The 27,637-nt window shown below is 39.7% G+C and overlaps 1 protein-coding gene across 1 annotated transcript in view; it reads left to right on the forward strand.

Annotated features, from left to right (window-relative positions):
• Nucleotides 1–5,987: 5,987 nt before the first annotated feature.
• TRIM42 (tripartite motif containing 42) overlaps nucleotides 5,988–27,637 on the forward strand; it is a 47,364-nt gene continuing 25,714 nt past the window's right edge. Inside the window, exons 1-2 of the mRNA XM_020986140.2 lie at nucleotides 5,988–6,423; nucleotides 22,428–23,122. Coding sequence (XP_020841799.1) covers nucleotides 6,104–6,423; nucleotides 22,428–23,122 — 1,015 coding nt within the window. The 5' untranslated portion in view covers nucleotides 5,988–6,103. The remainder of the gene's footprint in view (nucleotides 6,424–22,427; nucleotides 23,123–27,637) is intronic.

Genomic DNA, 27,637 nt, shown 5'->3' on the forward strand with positions numbered 1-27,637 from the left:
TTGTTTTTCCAAGACTGACCAATTTCCTCAACTTCTACTCATGGTACTAGCATTCAGTACAGTACATCACGAGTTAGTACCCACTCATTTTTTTTATAGCAAGGGTAACAGACAACTGTATAATGGGAACGAGCACAAGAACAAAAGAAAGGCACTTGTTGGACAGAACGCCAGCTACTGCCAGGGGATTCCGATACCAGGTGGAAAAAAAAATTGCCTTTTTGCTTTAGTTCTTTCCCATTTGTGGGAAGAGGGAGAGATAGACCTCATTGAAGTTGCTCAGTTGTAGGGGTAGTGTCTCTTTGACTCAGAGGCACAGGAGAAGTATAATGTTACTGAGGGGCACTTCTTTGTTGTTGTTCAATCTTTTCAGCCATATCCAACTCTTCATGACCCCAGTTGGGATTTTCTTGACAAAGATCCTAGAGTGGTTTGCCATTTCCTTCTCTAGCTCGCTTTACAGATGAGGAAACTGATGCAAAGAGGGTTAAGTGACTTGCCCAGGATCACACGGCTAGAAAATGTCTGAAGCCAGATTTGAACTCAGGATAAGTCTTTCTGACTCCAAGTCCAGCACTCTATCCACCGCGACACCTAGCTGCACTTTCTGGGTACTATTATAACAAACATCTTTATTGGTCTCATTAGCTATATTTTGGCAGCTCATCAGAGTCTCTCTTGTCAGATTCTCTCTTAAGGGAAGTGCTGGGGGAAAAAACCAGCATAAACACCTGGCACATCACATAGCAAAGAACCCCCAAACTTCCAGGGTCTTTCTCCCAGAAGTCTTTGTGAAAAGTCTCACCCAGAGTCCCCCAGTTTCACAAAGTTACTGCTATTGGATTCTAGAGTGGCATCTGCCTGGCAGAGCCAGGCTACACTTCTATGAACTTAAAATCAGATTTCTAAGATCCAGCTCTAAATCCTATGAGATTATATTATCCTTCATTTTACAAGTGAGAAAACTAAGGCGAGGGGGAAAAAAAAGGCCCATGGACACTCAGTTAGGTGGCAAGTGGATAGAGTGCCAAACTTAATAGTCAGGAAGACCTAAGTATGAATACTGCCTCAAATACTTGCTGTTTGACCCTGGAAAAGTCATTTATTTAATCTTGCTCAGCATCAATTTCTTCATCTGCAAAATGGGGATAATAATAACACATTTGTAAACTTGAAATGAGAACCTTTATGGAAAGCAGTTAGCAAACCTTAAAGTACCACACAACTGCTAGCTCTTATTGTGATTAGTGGGAAAGGCAGAATTCAAATATGGGTTGTCTGGTCCTCTCCTATAGAAGAGTGTGGCTCCCAAGAGCCATTGTAAGCCTCCGTGTCTTTCCTGAGGTTCACTAAGCTCCTTGGAATGTCTATTTAGAACATTCTCCTCTCACCAGAATCCTTTCTTCTCCTTTTCCTGACCCCTCTGCCCCAACCTAGACTGGTTACAGAAATCCAGCTAGGTTTGCTATGAATGTTAATAACAGCTGTTTCAAATTAGGCTGGAAAGGGGAAGTTCAGGACTGGAGTGCCAGCAGCAATGATACACCATCCTCATGTGTAGGATCTCCTTTGTCTGTCTCAGCCAAGCTGTGGGTTCCACTGCCAGACTGGCTCTTCTGGTTGTCCGTCTCTGGAAGGTAGAGCTCAGCAAGTCTCCTTCACCCTGTACCTCTTAATCTAGTAATTACGGCATCAGTGACTGAAAACCTCTGTGAGGAAGGGATTAGAAAGAATCATTGTGGCAAACTGTGCCAAGGTTCAGTACTTTTCAAAATTCTCGAAACGTGCATTAACCCAGGCTAATCATTTTTCCCCATCTTAAATACATTTGAAATGAGCTATGTATCTGTGAGCTTCTGACAAGAGGGACTACTTTGCTGACATCAGGTAAATGTGTGATCAGGGAGTTTTAAAGGCTTTCAAATGCAGTATAGCTTGCAGCTCAGACCTGTAAATTGCCAATAAGTGACACATCAGATGTCTTGAAAACAAAACAAAGCTCATTTCTGCCCTTTGTTTACACAGCCCTGAATGTGAGGGTCTCTCCCAGCTCAAGAGCACTTGACTCAGAATGGGATATGCAAGATGCAGATGACAAATTAGGGACCTCTGAGGAAACCACTTTTTAAAAGTGCTATTAATTTGACCTATAGAGTGCAGTGAATAGAGAACTGAGATAGGAAATCCATAGATCTGGGATCTCATTTCTGATTGGTCACTGGATAGCCTTGGACAAATAATCTCTCCTTTGAGGACCTCATTTCTTCAACTGTAAAAAGAAGATTGAATCAGCTGATCTTCAAGAGCCCTTGAAACTCTAGTTCCTAAAATTGTATGTTGCATCTATTGGTAGGGGGTTAGGTTAGATGACCTTGCACATCCCTTCTAATTCTGGGATTCTATGAATTGATGAGGCAGATCCCCTGCACCAAAATGTTGTGCCAGTTGGGAGACTTCTCAAGTCTCCATACTTATCACATCTCAGATTCTTCTTTGTTGCTTTCAGATTCCAGTGTTGTCTTCACTTGCAGAAGCAAATACGCAGATGGAAGAATCTATCTTGATATACCAAGATCTATCTTGGATAGGTAGCTCCATGGATCCTTCCAATTCTAAGTTTCTGTGAGCCTATTATTCTGAAAAAGATTTGACTATGCATCATGAAAGGTAATTTGGGTATCCCTTATGCAAGAGAAATATTCATTTTCAACAAATATGTATTAATTATTTTCAGATAATTATAATGGGGTTGATACAATATGAAAATGAAATAAGATTCTTGCCTTCATGGAGTTTAGGAGGAAGATATGAATGAAGAAGGTGCAAATGATCATAATACATAGTGATGATATATGATAAGTGCGAACCAAGTTGGTTTTCGTGGCTTGGTGAGTGGGGAAGAGGGGTGATTATCATTATTGACTAGTGGGATCAGGGATAGTTTAATGGGAGATTTGCCAACATTTGAGCATGGCCTTAAGGAACAGGTAAGATTTCAATAGTCAGAGGTTGATTGGATTGGGGAAGGATAGATGGTAGACATTCCAAGCACAGAAAGTATGACCTAAGGCATGGAAGGGACCATACAGCATATGCGTAGAAAAATGGCAAGTGAAATTTAAATTAATTAAATAGAACAGTTTGGCTATAGTGGTATGACCAGTGTGAGATAAAAGTAGAAATCTTGGGTGGCATTCGACTATGGCAAAAGCTTTGAATGCCAAACCAAGAAGTTTCACATACATTTGTTAAATTATAGTGAGCCACAGAAGAGTTGTGAATAGAAAAATAACTATAATAGACGTGAGTAGCTATATTGTCTGAAAATAAAATTAAAATATAACAAATCCCATTTCCATTACAAAATGGGCTATTAGGGCAGCCCCGGGGGAAGACCTGAATTCATATCTTGCTGCAGATACCTACTAGATGTGTCAACCCTGGACAAGTCACTTACAATCTCTCAGTCTCAGTCTCCTTGCTTATAGAATTAAGATAATGATAATAGCACCTCTATCACAAGGTTGTGGTGAGGATCAAATGAGATAATATATATAAACCTTTGCAAACCTGAAAGAGCAATGTAAATGTTAGTTATTGTGATCACATAAAGATGAGGAGGATAAGGTGGTGGAATCAGACAGTGCTTTGGGGAGATGTAGTTTCAGGATTATAGAACCCCATATTTCAAAGCTGGAAGTCAGAGGTCATCTACTCAAACTCATACACAAGCAAGACTTCCATCTATAGTAGGTAGATAATAAGCCAGGAAGACCTGAGCTCCTTGCCTCAGACACTTACTATCTGTGTGACCTTGGGCAAGTCACTTAATCTCTGCCCGCCTCATTTTCTTCATATGCAAAATAGGGATAATAACAAGTATCTTACAGAGTCGCTACAAATCATATGGCATGATTTATGTAAAGTGTTTTACAAGCCTGAAAATTCTATAAGCCTGAAAATGCTAGCTATTGTTAGTTATAACATACCTGTCAGAATAAGGATGGGAATAAACATTTATATAGCACCTACTATGTGACAGGCTCTGTGCTAAGTGCTTTAAAAATATTATCTCATTTGATCCTTACAACAAACCTGAGAGGTAGGTGCTGTTATTATTCCCATTTTATAGCTGAGGAAACTGAGGCAAATAGACTTTTAAGTGACTTGCCTAAGGTCACACAGTTAGTAAGTGTCTGAAGGAAGGAGCTCAGGTCTTCCTGACACCCAGGCCCAGCACTCTACCCCACTGCACCACCTACTGCCCTTTACTAGAAAAATGCCTGTCCTAACAAAAAGCCTTTATGAAAAGCACTCCCATGAGGAGGAACCCATTCTCTATGGAGCCCATTCCATCTGGTAATAGCTATGATTATTTAGAAGTTCTAGAATAAGTCAATTCTAAACCTGTCTTTCTGCAGCTGCCCACTGGGGCCAAGCAGGGAAGTCTCCGTCACTCTATTGGCTAAAAGTGAAGCAGCTAGTGTCTCTTCAGGAGACAGCAGAGTTTTGCCATTATAGAGTTGATGAAGTCAAGATCTAATAGGCATCCTACACAGCCCTACAAAGAAAACCTGAACATTTCATGGAAATGAGTCTCAAAGTAAAGGATAATTTGTTTCCCATATAGACAACTCCACTCAAGCAATGTCCTATGTCCATGGAGAAGAAACAAAAATATTACCCTAAATCCTGAAATGTTTCATTTAGAGTATTTTTTGCTCCATTATAAAGAGGAAAATCTGAAAAATGCCCATTTTGCTTAGCAATTGTGATATTCAAACATCACAGATAAAACTCACGAATTGGCTGATATTCATCAGGACCAGAAGTTCTCCATAGAATGACACCAACATTTTTATCAATATCAGTTTTACCCAAAGTGGAAACACTTGAGAAGCTTTCATTTTGCCAGAATCAACAGACAGTGTGATGATGATGGCCAGCACTTTGCAGGTAGGTGTGACTGATTCTGTGGCCCTGTCTACCCTAAATCATTCTTGGGTTTGCAATCCTAGTTGCTTTTTGCAAATCCTTGTTGGTAACACTGCTTGTTAGATCTTTTTGAGAGGGCCTGAAGTACCCACCAGGCCATTTCCTCCAAGCTCACGTTGCTGATTCTGAGGTTTCCCAGCTATCCACACCTGAACCTCTCTGTGGGAAGTTTTGGTTCAATAGTCTAATGAAGCTATATTTCTATAGAAAAAGAACAATGAGAGGTTCCTTATGTTTTCAATTCATATGAGCTTAGATTCAGAGATGACATTCTAGTAAAGAGATTGTTAACCTAGGGTCCATAGACTGCCCGAAGTGTCCATAGATAAATTTGAGGAGGTCTATGAACTTGGAACTTCCAATATTTTGACAGCTATTTCAATATAAATTGTTTTCTTTTATAATCCTATGCATTTTATTTCATGAATTTAAACATGTGATTCCAAGATAGGCTTCATCAGATTGCGAAAGGGGTCCATGACACAAAAAGTGTTAAGAATCCTGATGTAGTCTAACCTCCTCACTTTACAGATGAGGAAACTGAGGCCTAGGGAAATGAAATGACTTGCCCATGGTTACAAGGAGCTAGGATTTGAACCCAGGACCACAGATTCTAAATTCATAACTCTTTTCCACTGTGAGTACACTTATGGGAAGTTATTCAAAGCCATTCAAACCATTAAGTCATAGCCCAGGTAACCTTGCATATTTTGCCTGAAGTGCAGACCTAATCCTGAGTAGGAATTAAACAGACCAAAGCTCAGCCTTGTCAGCTCACATACTACATGGTGAGAGCAAAAGATCCCCAGGTATTTTATTCACTGCAATCCCACTGACTGGGCTGTCTGTGGAGAATGTACCTCCAAGGCACCTGCAGTCTCACAGAGCAGTGAATTAAAGAGGGTAGAGAGGATTATGACATAAGCAATGAACTCATTCTTACCTATGTAAATGCCCATCTGTCCCTTGGCACCCAAGTTGTAACAGTAGGTCATGACTTGAGGAAACCAAGTAGCTGGTCTTTTTAGAGATAGAGTGTGCTATCAAATAGACCTCGGGACTCTGGAAGGGGGTGACATATGTAGAAGGCAGCAATCATGTAGGGGCCATGGAGGAAGCAACATGCCTCTGTTCTCCATGCTGTCCATGGGAGGTTATCTTACCCAGGTCATGCATGTGCCTGTGCATGAAGTTTCTTCTCACTACAGAAAGGAATTGCACCTGCTTCCCCTGCCCATATGAGGATGACGGAAGATGCCAGTTTTGTCACTGTACCTGTTCCGATTCTCCCAACTGCCACTGGTGCTGCTGCTCCTGCGCCAATGACCCCATCTTTAAGTGCTGCTGTGTTTGTCCCAAAGGCAAATCTTCCTGCCACTTCTACAATGCCCGCTGCTACTACCACATACCTTTCTCTGCTGAATCCCCGTAAGTACTCTAGGAACCTGTATGTAGATAGATGCCCATTATAACCTGCTGAGGCCAACTCCATTCCAGTCAATCCAGCCAAGATTTGTTTAATAAACAACTTCCCTAGCAAACTAGAGCCCATCATGACATTTTCCCCCTCTTTGGGAATCACACCATTTCCTTTCTGCACCACCCATTGGCTACCTCATGACTTTTCCAGGTCTGTCCCAATCCTTTAAGACCCAGTTCTGGTTCCTTCCCCTCTATGCAGTCTCCCTAGGCTATCTAGGCCTACACTGTTCTCTCCTTTAGGAGAGACTCAGACTTTTGAAGTCATCTAGTTCAAACCTCTCATTTTACATATAGGGAAACTGAGGCCGGGAAGAGTGAAGTGGCTGGCCCAAAGTCTTGCAAAGTGGTAAGCAGTAGAGCAGACAATCAAACCCAGGCCCTTTGACTCTAAATTTTCGAAATGTTGGACCACTCTAATATGCTGCTATTTCATAGGATCATCAAACTTAGAGGTTAAAGGGACCTTAAAGGTCAAGTTATCTCATCTCATCTTACAGATAAGGAAATTGAGGCCCAGTGAAGTTACTATACTTGCCAAAGTAACACAGCAGTCACCTAGTCAAGACTTGAACCCAGGACCCCAGATTTCAAAAACATTGGCACTTTGTCTCATCCTGCCAGTGGCATCAGTAATGCATGCTTTCATCTTGTAATGTTTGGGGGTTTTGTTGGTTTTTTTGTTTTGTTTTGTTTTGTTTTTTTGGCAAGGCAATCTGGGTTAAGCAACTCGCCCAGGGTCACACAGCTAGTAAGTGTCAAGTATCTGAGGCCAGATTTGAATTCAAGTCCTCCTGATTTCAAGGCCAGAGCTCTATTCACTGTGGCTCCTAGCTGCCCCTGGGGTTTTTTGTATATTTAATATTTTGTCTCTCCAGCTAGACTATAGACTGCTTGGAGGCAAGCATAATGCCTTAGATTTCTTTGTATTCCCTATAGCATATTCCTAGACAATGTCTTGCATGCCATAAGTACTCAATTAAATAGTCATGATTTAAATTTTTATTATTTTAAAATTAAGTCTATTCTACTTTGTGATGTCAAAACAAAACATTAGACTAAGCAACATGACTGGGAACAGTTAGTGCCACAGGAACTATGTCTGAAATACTTAACAGATTCAGATACCAATACATGACCAAAATTCGGATTACAAAAGCTTTAAAAAAATTCTTAGAGACATAAAACTCTAATGTAGGAGAAAACACTCTGGACACATGATCTGGGTTTGAGTTACAACTTATGACGCTTACTGACCTCGCTCCAGATACTTCTCTGTGCTCCAGTTCCCTCATCTTTAAAACAAGAAGGTTGAACTAGATGAATCTTAAGGTGCTATTATGTTCATCTTCATAATAGTACTACTGACTCAACTTCCCCACAACTTCCTTCTTCCCTGCCCCAGAGACCTGGTGTGATTCTCACTGAGTCAGCAAAAGAATGGAGGTGATCCATCCCCTTTATGCCTATCACTGTCATGTTGACTTTTCAAAAATCTCCCCGTGTACACAGCTTCATATCTTTTCATCCCTCCATCCACAGTACTAGGGAATGGAGCCAACATTGCTCATCTCAATGAGGAGAAAGCAGTCATTCTGATTGTCTGAGCTTTTTTCCTCATCCAAGCTAGAAACTTGAAAGGGACAGGTCTTCACAGGAAGGGGAGAAAGAACCCGAGAGATGACCCCCTTGTGACTGATTCATTGATGAAACCTCTTGGACCCACCTGACAACTATTTTCCGAATGACCATCAATGACCCTGTTGAGCTGCTATGCACAGAGTGTGTATGGGGAGTTGTGTCTCAAAGGATTAATCCCAAAACCTTACAGCAGGGTTTCTAGCATTAGAGTAGGATTTTATTTTTAATGTATTAAGGATATTGAGGAGCAACTTTGATTGGAGACCATTATAGGGGATGTGTCTAATTATGTTATGTACATAAATCTCTCTCTATCTAAAGTGTAAGCAACTTGGTTTTACCCATCATGCCTAGTCCAGTACTTTGGGCTATTAAGTACTTGATAAATTTTTAAAGTTCTCCAAACATTCTTCTTTGCAGATGACACTGTGGCAATAATATCACAGGGCCTTCTCAGTGAGATTTCATGGACATTTAAAAGAAATTAACACACTCAGGAAAAACAAAAAACAAATGAAGAACAAATGTCCCAGTTAAGGCATGTAGTTGGATGGGCAGCCCTATTGGATTAGTATATCAGTACCTATATCTCATGAAGGCACAATATGCAGATGGGCAATAAACTAGGACAACAGTTGAATGGGACAGCTAGATGGTGCAGTGGCTAGAGTGCTGGGCCTGGAATTAAGAAGATTCATCTTCCTAAGTTCAAATCTGGCCTCAGACACTTAGTAGCTGTGCAACTCTAGCCAAGTCACCTGTCACTGAGACCCTGTTTGTCTCAGTTTCCTCATCCACAAAATGAGCTGGAGAAGGAAATGGAAAATCACATCAATATCTTTGCCAAGAAAACCCAGAATGGGGCCATGAAGACACAGACACAACTGAAAACAACTGAATACATAATTGAATGAGAGGAGAAGAATGAAATATATTGCATATGGGTAACTGCATAGCACTTTCAAGTTGCTACCTGCTGCTAAAACCCATCTTTTTTAATACCTCTACAATATTCTTCTGGTGATGACCCATTATGTTGTGAACTGCTGAATGACAGGAGCTTTTGCCTCTTTTTGTATCCCCAGCACTTGGAACAGTGCCTGGTACATCATGCTTAATAAATGTTTATTGGCTGATTGATGCTTATGGATGTGAATGAGAGAATGCCATGATCTCCCAAAAATGTATCAAAGGATCATGGGGGGAGACTCACAGGAGGTGGGGGTAGGCTGTTGCATATGATCTATGATGACTTGTATACAGGAATTATAATAAAAGGCACCATCAAGGAAATAGATATTGATATGTGTATGTGTGCATATTTATGCATGTGTATTTACATATACATTGTATAAGTACATTTATATCACATTTCATCACAGAAGAATATTGTACATATATATGACTAGAAAAGGAGATAAGTTAATCATATTGTGAGATCAAGGTATAGACAGTTTGAATATTGTACAAGTATACATGAAACATTAAAAGTCTTGAAAGATCTTCTGCATGATGGGCATAGCATTTATAGAGAATTTATGGAAGGACATAGACAAAAATCACAGATGATGAGAAGGTGGTGATCTAATGTTGGAGGGAGGAGTATCTGCATGGATGAGATCCCAGAATACTAAAATATGGATGAATTACTAATCACTGCCTATGTGCTAGATGTTGTGAGGAAGGTGAGAAGGGTCAGACATGACCTCTGAGTTGACTCATCTGTGTGAACCTTCTCCAGAACATGGAGGATGAAGGCAGGATCCCATGGCTGTAGGGACTTCTCAGAGCTCAGTTGCCTTTTTTCACAGCATAAGTGGCTGTCTATGAAAAGTGATTTGAGGAACAAAACAGAAGTACCCTCCTCTGATGCTACTTCAATTAGTTCTTTGGCTTAGGAGTTTCATAGATCCAAAACTCTTCTTTTAAAACACAAACTTCTCTGGGAGGGGGAGCAGTCAAATTGTATGTAACAAACCATAAAAAGTTAGAAAAAGAAGGAACCCTAGAATTTATCAGATCATTTTCCTCTCTAATAAGAAGGGCATGGCCAGGCTCGAAACCTACAGCTTGAAACCTACAGCTAACGACAGAAAAGAAGGCACATCAAGGTCCATTATAGATAAACTATCTTCCTAATGCTTCAAGGCTAAGGATTTCATATTTAGGACCCCTGAGTACTGAGATGGGTATATTGTCCCTCAGAATGGTCAGAGATTAATGTTTCTGTGTATCCTTCAGGTGGTAAAAAGCAAATGGACATTCTATTCTTTGCCTGTTTTCTGGTGGCTATTGCCTACTCTGGCTAATGTTGGAAGTCTATAGGCATAAAACAAAGATATTTCCTAGAGTAGTGTTCTCAGGATTTTGGACAGATCCTTTCCACTAATGGCCTCATTCATTAGGATGTCCATTATGAGAGCAAAAAAAAAAAGATAACCCATTTGCTCTATAAAACTATACCCCTTCTCTTTGATTCCTTTTCTCTGCTTTTATCCCTATTTTTACTCCCTTTTTCCCTTCCTGTGATGTTCCTTATTCCCATTCTGTCACTCCCTCTTCCCTCATTTCTCTCCCTCCCCCCTCTTTCTCTCTCTTCCCTCCCTTATTATCTTCTTGTTTTCCCATTCATATTCTAAATCCTGCAAATACACATTAATTAAGAATACTATAATCCTTTTTATTCTGAAGGACAACTTACAAGCAACTTCCAGTCCTTACCTCCCCAAACTAAAAACCCTGATTGCCCTGTGTCTACTACAGACCAATATGATTAGACAAGGGGACATCTTCAAATAATGCCTGTCAGCATGATTCCTGTCTCCCTTCCCTTCTATCTCTTTCTATATTAAAGCATTTTAAGCCTTCCTCAATAAATTTCTATTACTCCAGACTAGTAGACAAATAAATTCTTCTTAAGTTTCATTAGATACAATACATTCCTGACCAAAAACTCATAGTCTTAAATCATGGTCCAGGAAAAAAAATAAGGATTAAACTTTTGCCCTCCCCCCAAAAAGAAAGATGAAAACTATTTTCATTTTTAAATATTTCCCCTTGCACCATTATTTTCATCCTAGAACTGGCCATATTTCTAGTTTTGTACAGGAAGAAGCATGGAGACACATAGAGGGAACACTGATCTTGAGTCAGCAAACCTAAGTTAAAATTCTGCCTCTGATGTTTAGTAGCTACGCAATCCTGGACACGTCACTAAACCTTTCTTAAGTCTTCATTTCCTGACCTGTAAAATGAAAGGATTGGTCTAAATGACATTTGAAGTCCCTTCTTATGAAGCGCTATAGTGGATGCAACATTGGCCCTCTAGTCCAGAAAACCTGAGTTCAAATCCAGTCTTGGATACTTACTGTGTAATCCTAGTCAGATCACTTATACTCTGTTTGCATAAGCTTTCCTATCCACAAAATGAGGTTAATAATAGCACAGGGTTGTTGTGACGTAAAATAAGGGAACTTTGACTCGTGTGGATTGATGCTGGGTGAAGTGAGCATAACTAGGAGAACATTGTACAAAGGTAACAACCATATTGTGTGGTGACTGACTTTGATAGACTTAGCTCTTCTCAGCAATGCAATGAATGATCTAAGACATCTCCCAAAGACTCATGATAGAAAATGCTATCCATATCCAGAGAAAGAACTATGGAGTCTGAATGCAGATCAAGACACACTATTTGCTCTTTTTTTCTTTTGTTTCATTTTGTTTCTTCTTTCTCATAGTTCCTCCCATTGGTTCTAATTCTTCTTTACAACATGACTAATGTGAAAATATATTTAATAGGAATGTATACATAGAGCCTAAATCAGATTGTATGCCCTCTTGGGGAGGGAAGAGGAGAGAGAGCGGGAGAAAATTTCAAACTCAAAACCTTATAGAAGTGAATGTTGAAAACCAAAAATAAATAAGTTAATTTTAAAAAAATAAGGGAACTTTGGTAAAGCCCTTTTCCAGCCTTCCAATGATTCCTAAATTATCTTTCTTTGATCTGTTTTACAGGCCAGTTATTTTTCATATGTGATACTTCACACTTTCATCTATTTTTTTTCAGACTTTTTGACTATTTTAATATTTCTTGTTGTTTCATTGAGTCATTAGCTTTTATTTGGTCTATTATGATGTTCAAGAAGTCTATTTACTAGACAAGATTTTGTACCACTTGTGCCAATCCTCTTTCTAATGTTTTCTTCCATACCTTTCATTTCTTTTCCAATTTTCCCATAGCATTCTCATTTCATTTATAAAAAATCATTATTCAGTCTTTTTAAAACTCTTAACTCATATGTTAAAAAAAATCCTAGTAGAATGTGTGCCTAAGTTGTGTTTTTCTTTGAGGTTTTGCTTGTCAATGGTTTACAGTCATTCTCTTTTTCTAAGTTTAACCCTTGAGTGCCCCTGTCACCATAATAGCTCTTTTTGGTGCTATTCTTCATTTGCCCATTCTTTTGGTCTTACTTCTTCTTGACTTTGAACTTTGTATTAGAGTCAGGTTCTATGTGAATCTGCAGGGAATGTCTGCACTATGCTTGGTCCTGTTTTGTGTCCTCATAGGTCCTGCTGACACCTTCTCACATTATTAAAAGTGAGTTATTTCAGAATCCCAAGGACATCTCAATAAAGGAACCTATATGCTTTCAGTTCACCCAAAGTAGCCTGATCCTGGGTGAAGTCTGAGCATTGATTTCTTGGTCTGCATTCTACGAGTTCTTGACTTGGTTTTGGGTCTGAACAACATACCTGTGGGATTATCCCTAGTTGGAACTCCATTAGAGTGCTTCTGGACTCAGCCACTGTCAGCCAGCTTGAAAGATCTACTGGTTCAGTGACAGAAATATAGATTCTCCCTTTTTTCTGGGATTCCTATCCCAATTATCCTGGGGCAGGCTTCAGGCAGGTATCAGGGCTGGATGTGAAACCCAGCTTTGCTTCCAGAGTCAGTCACACAATTGCTGCTTGCTTCTGTACTCACTTCTCACTCAGTATGCAACTTAGTGCCCTGTACCTACCGCCATCCCTACTTTCAGGTGCCTTCTTCAGTCTGCACTGGATCTATGATTCAGAAATAGGTAATGAGCAGCATTGCTATTCATTTGTTGCTATTCATCGGCATTCATTCCTGCTCCCCGTACAGCACCTAACCTCTTTGCATTGACTGAATCTGGGACTTCTTCTTGCTTGGGTGCACGACTGTAGGCAGGCCCTCAGGCTCAGTCTCCATGACCAAAGGCTCCATACAGCATACTCCATAAACTCCACCCAACTCCAGTGTGCACAAACATCTCAGTCTCCCTATGGTACCCTGAACTGGAAAAATAAATAATTATGATTTTCTTTCTTGGATACCCTGATCTGAATTTGATTTGGTGCATTTTCTTCCTTCTACTCTGTCATCCTGATTGGTCTCCTAGAACAACTTTCTAGTAGTTAAAGCCATTCCAAAGTGGACTGGGCTTTTTCAGGACATAGCAAGTTTCCCAATCCTGGAGGTCTTCCATCAGAGACTCAATGATTATTTGTCAAGGAAAATTCTAGACAATTTGTTTTTTTGCAACAGGACTAAATTGATATGTTTTATATGAATTCAAAGTTAAAATAAATAAAACACATTTTTTAAAAAGAAAGAAAATTCTCACCAGGATTCATGTTTAGGATAGAGGTTAGGCTAAATAGTCTCTGAGATACCTTTCAATGCTAGGTACCGATTCTCTGACTCCCATTCAGGGCCCTCTCTCTTTGACCCTCTTTTTGTGTGTAGCTTAATGCTTTTTTTACCCTCAGGTGAAAAGTCTTGGACTTCATTTTTTTTAATATTTTTAACATTCATTTTTAAAATGTTTAGTTCCAAATTCTTTCTCTTTCTCTATCCTCTCACTCACTCATTAAGAAGGCAAGCAATATGATACCTATTACACCTGTGAAGTCATGCAAAACATATTTTAGCTTGACTCTTAATAGCTGTTTTCAAACTATTATTCTCCATGTATCCATTCATCTGAGTATGAATTATATGATTGCTACATACCTAGCCCTTTGTATGAGGCACATGAGGAGGTGTGAAGAATTGGCTGTCAGTTCAAGGTAGAAGATAAGCAAACTGAAGTTTCAAAGCCTACTTAGAAGTTTCTGTTCCTCTCATTTACTTGGTAAGTATAACTGACTTGTGCCCTAGAATTCTTAGTATTCTATTACAAAGATGGTCTGGAGAATGAAGAGAACTCCAGATAGCTCAGTCAGTAGCACAGCTGACATAATCGTAAACTTGTGGCTTCAAACTTCATTTGGGCTTTTCCTTTTCAGGGAGGTAACGTATAATGGAAAGAACATTTGCTTTGAAGTCAGAGAATCATGGAATTAAGACTAGAAAGGGCTTTATGATTGAGTTGACTCACTGAGTCCAACCCCTTCATCTTACAAAAGAGGAAGCTGAATGAAAGCCCAGACCTCTCTCTATACCATGCTATTTGTGTAATTCATAACGAACCTGTGAAAGAAGGAGCGTGAATAAGAAAAGTCATCTTCTGAAAGATAGGAGCTCATTGTGAGTAGGGGTTGTTTCATTATTAGAGAGGTTAAGTGACTTTCCAGAGGACCTGGGTTCAAAGTCTGGCTTTCCTACTCCTTATGTGACTTTGTACAATTCACTTCACTTCCCTGACGCTGAGTTTCCTCATCTGTAAAAGGAGAAGTTTAGACAAGATCCATTCTACCTCTTAATCCTGTGTTTCTCTAAACAGGACATCTTACTCTGTATTTTCTTTTATATAAACTTTGTACTATAGAGATTGAAATTGAAGGAAGGCTTTATGGAGAAAATAGCATTTCAACTGGGTCTTGATGGAAGAAAAGATGGAAATGTTGGGGGAAGTATTTTCTAGGCATAATGGATAATGTGTGTAAATGATTGGAGATGAAAGAATATATTATGAGATGAGAGAAGGTGAATTCAGTTTAGCTGGAAAATAGAGCTCATGAAGGTGATTAGATGAACTATATTTCTAAAGTTCAGCTGGAGCCAAAATGTGGGGGACACGTTGAATGCCAGATTAAGGAGTTTGTAGTTTTTTTTTCTTAAGACAATAGGTGCATTCATACTTAATATAACAGAAAAATAGGGAGAACCAGCTACAAAGACTAAGACATATTGGTCAGAGAGGTTCCAGAAGAACCAGGAAAGAGCAATGATAGGAAAGCTAAGGGAAGAGACTATCAAGAGGAGGAGGTGTCAAATGTTATGAAAATTCACAGAATATAAGCAATGAAGAAAAGGCATTGGATTTAGCCTTAGGAAACCACTGGCAAATTTGGAGAGAACAGTATCTATAGACAGTGGGAATGGAAACCTGACTGCTGATAGCTGAGGGCTTATTGGGGAAGAAGAAGAAGAAGAGCAACAAGAAGTCATATTGTGCTTTAAAGTTTACAAAGTTGTTTACATAATCTCATTTGAACTTCAAAATAACCTATAAGGCAGGTGGGCCCACTTCATGGAGCTATTGAGAAATATTGAGAAGTTAAGTAATTTCTCTATGGTCACATAGACAATAAGTGTCAAAAATAGAATTCGAATCCAGGCCTTTCTATTTCAAGCCCAGGCCTCTACTCATACTATACTATCTGTATCATGTATATAATGTACAACAAACTTGTAAAAGAAATAATATAATACAAAAGGTCATCTGAAGCTCATTGAGAGTAGAGATTTTTCATTTTTTAAGCTTTGGACTTTTTATCCTCAGGGCCTAGTTTAGTAACTACAACGTCTTAAGTAATTAATGAATATTTGTTGATTAATTGGAAGCTTAGAGAAAGTCACTGTGCAGTACATGATAGGGAGTCAATAAAAGAAACTTTTTTTAATGCAATGGAGTAGTGAGAGCTTAGTTTAGGTAAGACAACACAAATTTCTTTTGGCTCTTATAAAATGACTTCACAATTTCCTCCAAAAGCTCTTCAAGTGGCACAATGAAAGGCTCAAGGAAGGCAGATATTAGAGGTTACCCAAAGTAGGAAGTGAGATGTATAAGGAGATCCCAGAGAGCCAAGGCGATGGGGAATTCAAGAGGGGATGTTAGTAGTCTTTTAAAAATGGCTGATCAAAACCAAGGGGTCAAGACCATAAAAGGTCCCAAGATTATAGATTTAGAACATGAATAGTGACCTGACAAATCATCTAGTCCAACTTTCTCATTTCATAGTTGAAGAAACTGAGGCCCTAAGAGGTCAGTTGATTTTGCCCAAAGTCACATGATAGTAAGTGACAGAGACAGGATTTAAGCACCAGTCTTTTGTCTCCCAACGAAGCATTTTCCCCAGTGAACCACACTTGGTACCATTATACCCAGTCAGAAAGGAAAGATTCACGATAAGAATGGAGAGGCATCAAGTGATCTACAATAACTGGACATAAGACATTTTTATAGACCTAACTCCTCACCTATACATACACACACACACACACACACACACACACACACACACACACACACACACACGCATGCATAATAAAGACATCAAATGCATGCTGATATTTGAAAAACAGAAGGAATGTTGAATGTTGTTGTGAATGCCTAGTGAGGCCGAGGCTGGTAAATCCCTTGAACTCCAAAGTTCTGAGCTTCAGTAAAGCTACGCCAATTGGATATCAGCACTAAGTTTAGCATTAAAATGATGAGCCCCTGGGAGTAGGGTGGCTCCAGGTGAATCAGTCCAGTTTGGAAAATGGGCTCCTATGCCAATAAGAGTGGGATCTGAGCCTGTGAGTAATCCCTGCAGTCTGCACTTCCCACCTAAGCAAGATAGGAAGACCCATTTTAAAAAAGATATCTAGCAAATACATACCAAAGACTAAAAATAAAGTATGCCGTTGCATATACACACAAAGCACTTTTCCTCACCATAATCCCATGGGATAAAGAAGTATGTACATCATTCCCCTTATACAAATGGAGAAACAGTCTCAGAAAGACCACTTGTCAAAGGGTACCCAGCTAGTAATAGAAATAAGACTTAACTCAGGTCCTCAGACCCCAAGTTCAGTATCCATTCCCCTACATTATACTGACTTTCTTCATTTGTAGAAGTTTTAACTTAATACAAACACGAAAACTTGCCAAAATAGCTTCTATGGATAAGGGAAATCTCCTTTTTAATATTAAACTCTGAAAATATAGTGATAAGCACACTATTATATCATATGCAGATCTGACTTTCAGGTGGTCAAGTATTTCTAGGCCATTATTACTGCAGAGCTTTCATCGCAGCCTAGACCACCAGCCACCAATATCCATTTCAATAAAAAGAGTCAGATCTGTGACCTTCAGTGGACTCTCCAGTCTGTCCTAAAAGGGGGGAGAAATGGAGAAAAGGAAGAGAGAGGAGAGGAAGAGAAGGAGACAGAGACAGAATACAGAGGTACAGAGGTATAGAGAGATAGAGATACTACATACAATAAATAGATAAATTAACCAATTATAATTTATTAGCAAGTATTAATTAATAAGTTTAAATAGTCAGCATATTTAGAATTTTAATAAGCATTTGTTAAATACCTATTATAAACCAAGTACTGTTCTAGGTATTGGAGATATAAATAGAAAGAATGAGATAACCTTTACCCTCAAGGAGCTTATGTTAGAGCAGGGGAGAAAGCACGTGTGTACACATATATATACATATATGTGTATATGTATATTTTGTTTGTGAATGTTTGTGAAATTGAATGGAATACTATAAGCCACAAGTGAAACAGATATAAGACATAAGTGAAGAAGCAAGACCAGAGTGAGTCTGAAATTGCCCACATTTACACGGAACTTAAAAGTTTAGAAAACATTTTCTTCATGATCCTTTGAGTGCAAGGATTATCTTCAATTTAAAGATGGGGAAACTGAGGTATAGAGAGATGACATCATTTATGTATGGTCACACAGCTATGAAGTGTAATATCCCAGAAGTGAACCCAGGTGGTTTGATTCCAAACAGCATTCTTCCCCCTATATCATAAAGACTGATAGAGTGAGGTATCCATGATAATTAGAGTGATACTGAAGAGACACAGTAGATTTGCGACAGAAAATGACAGTAAGGGGAGAGAATTAGACAGGCAGAGTGAGAAATCCATATAGGATTGAGGGAGTGATGTGAAAATGAGACAGTAGATTATGGAATTATAAAATGAAAGTAATTCCAAAATTGTGCACGTCATCTTTTTTTTTTTTCAAATTAGTTCCTTCTTATTTTTCTGTTCCTCTCCAAGATACTATTATTCTCTTAGTTTTGAACCAGGTTCAAAATCTCAGTCATCTTTGACTCTTGCCTTTTTCTTATCTATCTTGAATCATCAAGTAACATACAACCTTCTTTCACAATCTCATTCATCTGTCCTTTGCTATTCTAACTGCTTGCTGCTGCTCAAACTCGGGACCTTATCATTTCATACTTTGACTATTGTAATAGTGTTTTTTTTGTTTTTTGTTGTTGTTTTTGAGGCAATCGGAGTTAAGTGACTTGCCCAGGGTTACAGAGCTAATAAGTGTCTGAGACCGGATTTGAACTCAGGTCCTTGTGACTTTAGGGCTGCTGCTCTATCCACTGTGCAACCTAGCTGCCTCTGCAATAGTGTTTTAACTGAATTCCCTGCATTCTCCCCCTTCAATCTTTCCTATACACTAATTCTAAAATAATCTTTCTAAAATGTTGCTGTCTCATTGCCCCTCCTTTGCCCATTGTTAAACATAATGAATTGGGAGCAATACTGTTCTTTGTATCTCAAGGCCTCTTATAGTGTAAATAACCATAGGATTTCATTTGCTATGCAGCTTCAGCTAGCAAGCGTTGTATTATCACAGGTGAGGACTCTAGTGGGGGAATGCTTTTCAAGGAGGAGGTTTACAAGACATGGCTGCCAGAGTCATGTGGGTAGCATGAACAAGAAAAAAGAAGGAAAGAGACCTGGAAGCGGGATAGCTTAAAAGAACCTGGCAATGGTGTGGCCATGGTGTTTCCAAAACCAGAAATCACAATGGGTCCTGATGACTCCAGAACTGAAGTGAGATGTTTCATCCCTTTTCCAGACTGTCCCAAGATGCTCCTGCAAAGAACTCCAGGAAGCAAATGGCATCACAGCCAAAGCATTTACTACTGTGGCCATGAGTCCTGGAACCACTGGAGCCCTCTCCATTATACTGAGGAAGCAAAGCTATTAAAGTAGAAGCAGATTATAACTCTTCTGGATATTCAGGACATTGCACCTGTTCATGTACAGATGCTAAGTATGGGTTTACTATTTGATATCTCTTCTCTTTTATTTTTTTCATGTTTTAATTAGACGCTTTTGCTCTTGGAATTATATGTCTATTACATCATCCGGCAATAGGGAATTGATGGTTGGGAGCTTAGTACTCAAGCTGCTGAAGTGATTATTTCAAAATAGTCATATTCTGCCTAAGACGATTCAAGAGATTCAAGAACCATAATATGGGGAAGATGGGCTATGTTACTTGTCCGCCTTCCATCTTTCATCCAGAATTCCTGGGCTCTTTTTACACCTGTCACCAAATACAGGTCCAGATGAGGACTCCCTTTTGCCTTCCATGCTGTGGCTCCAGTTTTGTGGCTATTACCAGGTCCCTTCTTCTACACAGGTGGGCAAAAGCCAATAGTCAGATCTTACCAACTGATATAGAGACCCTGTATAGAAGGGCTTGAGGACTTGGCTCTTTCAAGGCCTGTCTGCTGAAAGGTTATTACTACTTGTCTCATTTCCAGTATTTTATTTCTTTCCCAGGTTCTGACCTCATACAATCCTACCTTCCTTTGCTGATATTTGCAGTTGGTGCACCTTCCTAATTAACATGGTTTTCCTTTCCTGAAGCTGCCATCATCTCTCTGTGGAGTCTCTAAAGTGTTAATGGTCGTTTCAAACTCTAAAATTCTATCATTCTATTAATTAATGAGGAAGCAATTAACGATAAATTATGTGATACTTGCTATAAGTACTATAAGAATTCAGAGAAGGAGAAGAACAGTATGATCAGCAGTAGTAATAATATCTCACATTTTTAAAGTACTTTAAGATTTCTAAAGCACTTTACTCACAACAACCCTGTAACATATGTAGTACAACTTCTATTTAGGATCACAGGTTTAGAGCTGAAAGTGGTTATAAATCATAGTATTATAGGATCACAGCTCCATAGAGTTGTAAGGGGCCTGAAAGACCACCTAGTCCAAACTCATTTTACAAATGAGAAAACTGAGGTCTGCAAAGATTGATTGACTTTCCCAAGGTGATACAGGTAAAGATTCAAACCCAGGTCCTCTGACTTGAGCCAGAGCTCTTTCCATTTTACCATGTGCAGGCATACATACCTCAGAAATATTCTAGGTTCAGTTCCAGACCACAACAACAAAGCAAGTAATGCAACAAAGCATGTCACAATTTTTTAGGGTTCCTTACTTCAAGTCCCATACTCTTTTCACTAGAGCAAGTGGGAAAGAGCTCACAGTGGACATGAGATTTGAGCTGGCCCTCCAAAGATGGGTAGGATTTAGATGAAAAAAGAGGAAGAAACATCAAGAGGTAGGTAGTATCATGAGAAAATATTATGAGCAAAGGTGAGGAGGAAATAATCAGAAAATCAATCAGACTACATTCAATTCAATTCAACAATTCAGCAGTTCAATTCAGCAGACCCTAACGTAGATCAGGTGGTGTGCTAGGCACTGGAGATAAAAGAACAAAAAAGAAACAGTTCCAATATTCTATTGGCCTGAGCAGTGGGAAGCAATGAGGAACAGAGCTGGAGAACTAGCAGTCACTGGCATCTGAAGAGCACTGGTCTAAGAGTCAGAAGACACAAACTGAAACCACTCTTAAGACGTGGGTAACCCTGGATGAATTACTTAAACTCCCTGAATGAGCTTCAGTTTCTTCTTATGTAAAATGCGGATAATGAAACATGAATTAGCTAATATCTCACAGATTGTTGTGAGGAAAATCCTTTGTAAACCTTAGAGTACTATATACATGTGACCTATGACTATTCTGCAGGCACAATGTCTTGAGCACACCAGGTCCTAGGGCCTAGGTTATCTCTATTAGGGTCTGGGGAAAAATGGTGCCCAAGATGGTAGAGGTGGTTTGAATTGCCTGGCACATACATACTGCCTTCTATATCTCCTTCAGCTAGCCTGCCAATTCATCATCATTTGGTGGGAATGGCTAGCCCCTTTACGGGAGATGTCATTAAATGTTAGAAACGTGATTTCTCATAGTATTTTGCCTAGTTCTCCTTTTTGAACACCACTCTACACTTACCTGTATATGTGCTGTACTCTTCTTTGTGGAATATAAGTCCCTAAAGGGCAGTACCATTTTTTTCAATGTTTCATGTATAGTGACTCACATAGTGACTTGATTTAAATCCTCACAGACAAGGATAACATACTCTCCTTATAACCCTCACAATGACTAACAAAATGAAAGGCAATGTGAAGTGGTGGGATTTGGCAGCACAATATGTGGGTTTGAGTACCAGATCTATTGCTAATCTATCATAAATATTGAGCAATGTTACAACTTAGTATTACTCAGCATCTATTTCATCAAGAAAATAACACCTGCCGGGAACTGTGCTAATCACTGGAGATATAAAACAAAAGGCAAAAATAGGCCCTGCCCTCAACCCTTGGCTACCTCACCTGCTGGCTCTACCCTTATTCTTATTAAAAATCAATGCTTCGGGGCAGCTAGGTGGTGCAGTGGATAGAGCTCCAGCCTTGGAGTCAGGAGGACCTGAGCTCAAATTCGGCCTCAAACACTTGATACCTACTAGCTCTGTGACCCTGAGCAAGTCACTTAACCCCAATTGCCTCACCAAAAAGCAAAAAAAAATATCAATACTTCTTGATTAATTGGTCATGCCCTAACTAGAGGCAATATAATGTGCTGGGGAAAAAACTCTAAAGACAGTCAAGTCCTAGATTCTAGTCCTAGATCAGCTACTAACTAGTTATGTGACCTTGGGCTAGTCATTTCCTTCTCTGGGCTTCAGTTTCATCATCCTTAAAATAAAAGAGCTGGCACCTGGTACAGTGGAAGGACTACTGCATTTGGAGTCAAAGGACTTGGGGTACGAATCCTGATTCTGCCACTGCTCACCTGTGTTTTCTTGGGCAAGTCTCTTAATGTCTCCTTGCCTCATCCCTTAAATGAGTGGGTTGGATTAGATGGTCTAGAAGACTAAGGTCCCCTCAATCTCTAACATGTCATGGTTCAATGATTCTACTTTCAGGTGGAGTATCTTTAATTCAAGATTTCTATGGAAGAACGCAAGCTGTGATTCCTTAATCGCTAAGACCCACTCTGGCCTGGTACAACACCTGGTCTGCCCCATCTGCGGCAAGCTGCGGGTGCACTCGTACATGTTACCCTGCAGACACTCCGTCTGTGAGAGGTGCCTGCAGAGGATCCAGGCTACAGCTGACATCACTGAGTGCTTCTTCATCTTCAACTGCCCGATCTGCCAGCGCTGTCACTGCCTGCCCAACAATAAGGTGGTGATGCCCGAGAACTATTTGCGGAGCCGCCTCACCAGGCGCTACATGCAGCAAAACAATTTCCTCACGTGGCGCTTTGACAGGGCTTTGAATCCCGCCTACTGCCAGGTGTGCAGGGATTACCGGCAGGCTTATAAACACTGCATTGCCTGCCGCATGAATCTCTGTGTCGATTGTCTCAGGAACATGCACTCGGACCCGCTGATGCAGGACCACCTTTTCACTGAGGCCACTAACCAGGAACAGGAGGAGAAGTTCTGCTTTTATCACCCAAACAACAAGATCACTGAGTACTGCTGGAACGACCACGAGCTGCTCTGTCAAATCTGCAAGTGCATCCACCACGACGGCCATGAAATCATTAGCTTAGTGGACGCCTGCTCCGAGCTCTCTGCAGCTCTCTTCAGTGCCATTGCCAATTTCAAATCAGGTTGGAAGTTTTGTTTGCCTGCCTGTACCCCCCTTCCCAAATGGGGCCTTGGGTGGGGCATCTGCATTAAGAAAATACAGGGGCAGCATGGCATAGGGAATAGGGCTTCCCTGGATTTGGAGTCTAAGAAGAGCTGAGTTCAAATCCTAGGTCAGATGCTTATTAGCTATGTGACCCTGGACAAGTCACTTAATTTCTCTGTTAAGTTGCCTCAGTTTTCTCATCTAATGAAATGGAGGAGTTGGGTCTTTGATGGCATCTAAGGCCCCCTCCAACTCTAAAGCTGTGATCCTATGGTTACTGTCCCTTCGCCTTTCGCTAAAGGACAGTGATGGATTGAGGGCTGGTGGGAAGAGGTGGAGAAGAACACCTTCCACCAGCACAAATGAGTTTCATTCATCTATCTATTCACCCGTTCATTCAACTCATTCATCAAGTACCTAAGATACAATATGAAAAAAAATTAATGTATTTTATGATATATCTGGACAGAGTGAGCTGTTTCATGTAGGTATAGCCAGTGTGTATATTGTTTTCTCCAAGCCTCCACCCCACCACCCAAAAAAAAAAAAACAATCAAGGGCTGGGAATGTAGCAAATCTTCAATTAAAAAAAAATTTCAGTGATTCCCTGTCCCACTGTTCTATGTGGGCTCTGGCCCTCATACAGCTTACAGGTAAGGCTCTGTACAGAGAGAAAAGGAATCAAAGGTTGTGTTTGAAAATGCCTGAGGCAGGGGGCAGCTAGGTGGCGCAGTGGATAGAACACCACACCGGCCCTGGATTCAGGAGAACCTGAGTTCAAATCCAGCCTCAAACATGTAACATTTACTAGCTGTGTGACCCTGGGCAAGTCACTTAACCCCATTGCCTAGTCAAAAAAAAATGCCTGAGGCAAAGAGATAGCAGCCATACTAACAGATGGCCAATATCTAGGTGTAGAATAGAAGAGTGAAGCAGTCATGCAGATATTTCACAACATTCAGACAACTGGAATATAGATGAAATGGTTTTCTAATGACCAATTTTTTAAAAAGTAAGTCTCTAAACCAACAGGTCCCTGTCATTAACAATCAATACTCAACAGGCATTTATTATGTGCTTACTATGTGCCAGCACTGTGCTGGAGATATAAAGAAAGGCAAGAGCAATCAATCCCTACCCTCAAGGAGCTCATAATCTCATGAGAGACAACATGAAAATAACTAAGTACATATAAGGGGGAAAGCATATATTGTAATGCCTACTATGTGCCAGTCCCTGTGCTAAGCACTTTAACAAATATTATCTCACTTGGTACCTACAAACATGAAAGGTAGGTGCCATTATTATTCCCATTTTACACTTAAGGAAACTGAAGGAAACAGAGGCCAAGTGACTTACCCAGGGTCAAACAACTAGTAAGTGTCTGAGACCGGATTTGAACTCATGACTCTAGGCTCAGTGCTGTAGCCACCCAGCCACCTATATATATTAAGGGTAAATTGGAATGCTCTCAGAGGAAAGGTCAGAAGGGACCTACAAAGACTTTGAACAGAAGGTGGGTCTTTAGCCACAAGAAGCCAGGAGGTAGAGATGAATGAGGAGGGAGAGAATTCCTGGAAAAGGGGACAGTTAGTGAAATGAGGCAGAGTTTGAATACGGAGAATGGTGTGTAAGGAACAGCAAGTAGGTCAATGTCATGGCATTGGAGAGTGTGTGCAGGGGAGGAAAAGATATGGAAGAGCCAGATATTGAATTGTCTGAAAAGAAAAACTGAGGGATATATGTCTATTATATCCTGGAGGTAGCAGGAAGTTACTGGAGCAACAAGCAAGATGGTGGGGAAGGTGATAAAGGATGATGAATAGGGAACTGGATTTGAAGTCAGAGGACCTCCATTTGAATCTGCCTTGTACTTACCCACCTGTGTGACCTTGGGCAAGTTACTGATCCTTGCTGGACCTCAGTTTCTCTATCTGTAAAAGGAAAGGTTTGGACTAGATTGCCTCTCAGATCCCTTTCAGCTCTAAGCTGGTGATCCTATGATTTGGTTCTAGGAAAACATAAAATTAATTGCCTTAAAATGGAGAATAGCCATGAAAGATTTAATTTCTACCTGAATATCCTCTTGAACAGGTAGGTGATTCAGTGCATAAAGCACTGGATGTGGAGTTAGAGAGATTGGAATTAAAATCCTGCCTCACATAATCTCTGTGACCTTGCTCAAGTCACTTCACCTCTGCTTCACTTTCCTCATCTGTAAAATGGGGATAATAACAACAGTACCTACCTCCAGGGTTATTGTAAGGATCAAATGAGGAAATATTCGTAAAGGGTTTTGCAAACCTTAGAGTGCTATATAAATGTTAGCTATTATTATCATTATTGTCACATCTCAGTTTGTACCTCCACCTCAAAGACCCAACCTCTTTTTGTCACCACAGTGTAATAGAAAGAATTTTACATTAGGTAGGAGTCAGGAAGAACCTGTGTTTTAATTCTGCCTACAGACCTTAATAGCTGTCAGACCACAGACAAGTCTCTTAAACTTTCTGAGCCTCAGTGTCCTCATCTATTCAATATAAATAGCCCATACTTTACAGGGTTGCAGTCAGAATAAAATGAGATATTGTATGCAAAGTATTTTGCAGACCTCGAAGCACTATATAAACTTCAGCTAGAATTATCTTAATACATATGGCCAGGGCCAGGTTTGTCCATAAACAAAAATTTGAAGGAGCCCTGGAGAGTCCCTTTGCCCCAAAACACCTTCCCCCCGAAATTCTTCCGTTTGTCACATGGACTGAAATTCTGCCCAAGTAACTCTTCATGGCTTAATTCGGAGTTTTCTTGGCAAAGATACTGAAGTGGTTTGCCATTTCCTTCTCTAGCTCATTTTACAGGTGAGGAAATTGAGGCAAACAGGGTTAAGTGACTTGCCCAGGATCACACAGCTACTAAGTGTCTGAAGCCCAATCTGAACTCAGGTCTTCCTGACTCCGGGCCTGGTGCTCTATCCACTGTGATACCCAGCTGCCTATGATATATAAGCATATCACATCGTTAAATATAATTAAAATAATAAGCTCATCTCCTCTTTTAAAATGTCATTATCCCTCGGAGACTTAGTCCTATTAGCCATTCATTCCTCAGTGGGAATTTGACTACTGTTTCTTTTCCTCCAAACACTGGAGATCAGTTGAATTGAAAAAAAAAATGGGAGTTTTGATTGGGGATGAGATAAAGAAAGGTCTGGGCACTAAGGTGAAAATTGCTGGGACATTGCAATGAGAATCTCTGGGCACTATCAGAGTGCATGGTAGAAAGAGGCCTCAGGAAGGAATAAAGAAATAGGTAGGTAAGAAGATACCAAAACCAGACTTTGTTACTCCAGAAATTTCACTCCTAATCCAATGCTACATTTCACCAGTATTCATATACCAGATATAGATATATAGATATAGATATATGTACTCTACTTTGCCTAGTAGCTGTGTTCCTGAAAAGATACACAGCAAATAAAAATCCCCCAAATGAATTATTTTAAATCCAACAGGGAAGCTATTGTTTAAAAGAAACCACAGTGAATACTTAAGTAAAATGCAAATAACCACAGCCTCCTTTACTGGTTTTTGTGAATCACTTGATCTCTCTAAATTCTGAATGTTTTTTCATCAGAATAACAGGAACTATCATACTTTGTATTACCTTCCTCAGAGTGTCAAATGAGTTAGGGTAGGTCAAAGGCCTTTGTAAATTAAGGTCTAAAGTTCAAACAGTAATTATTTAATTGATTTCAAGTACCGCAAGTGATAACGGTTCTGAAAGATGACCTACCTGCCCCTATAATGGTCTAACCACTTGGGGAAGTTTTCTCTAGGGAGGCAGCTTTGCAGTGGGAAAAATCAATTTCCAAATTGGCATAGAAGGTTAGTATACTGGAGAGCTCAGTTCTGTGCTCAATTCATTTAAACAAACACTTAAGAATGCACTATGTATAAAGGAACTGTTAGGCTTTCTGTTCCTTTTAAGTTATTGTTGTTTTGGCAAAAAAAAAAACTGACTTTTATGGAGTCTGAAAGCAGTGATTTAAAAACATCAATTAAAATAGTCTGTATTATTAACCTAATATAGAATTTTAAAAATTCATTTTCTCCTTTGTTAGCTTCCTAGCAAGTCAATCAAAATTAATGGATTTTGTTCATTTATTTGCTTCTACTATCTTGTTGTCCTGGTCAATTTTTTTAACTCATCAAAAGTGGTTTGGGCTATTGGAATAACTTCATTCAATATTAAGCCCAAACCAATTCTATCTCTATGGTAGTGTGTCTTATTTGACAATCTGAAAAATGACTGCTCTATTTGCAAATGGGATAATTTTGCATATGAGCTAGAGCAGAATGAAAAGACTGGTTTTTGTACTGGCATTTTAGTTATAAGCCCACCATAATTTTCTTTTGAGATAACATTTGCTAATTTAAAGGGCCAGCTTTAGCATATATAAATGAAGTAGGCAGCCACTACCATCATATAA

The sequence above is a fragment of the Phascolarctos cinereus genome, unplaced genomic scaffold (assembly GCF_003287225.1).
Source record: "Phascolarctos cinereus isolate Bilbo 61053 unplaced genomic scaffold, phaCin_HiC Scaffold_726;HRSCAF=1367, whole genome shotgun sequence".
In the NCBI taxonomy this organism is placed as follows: domain Eukaryota; kingdom Metazoa; phylum Chordata; class Mammalia; order Diprotodontia; family Phascolarctidae; genus Phascolarctos; species Phascolarctos cinereus.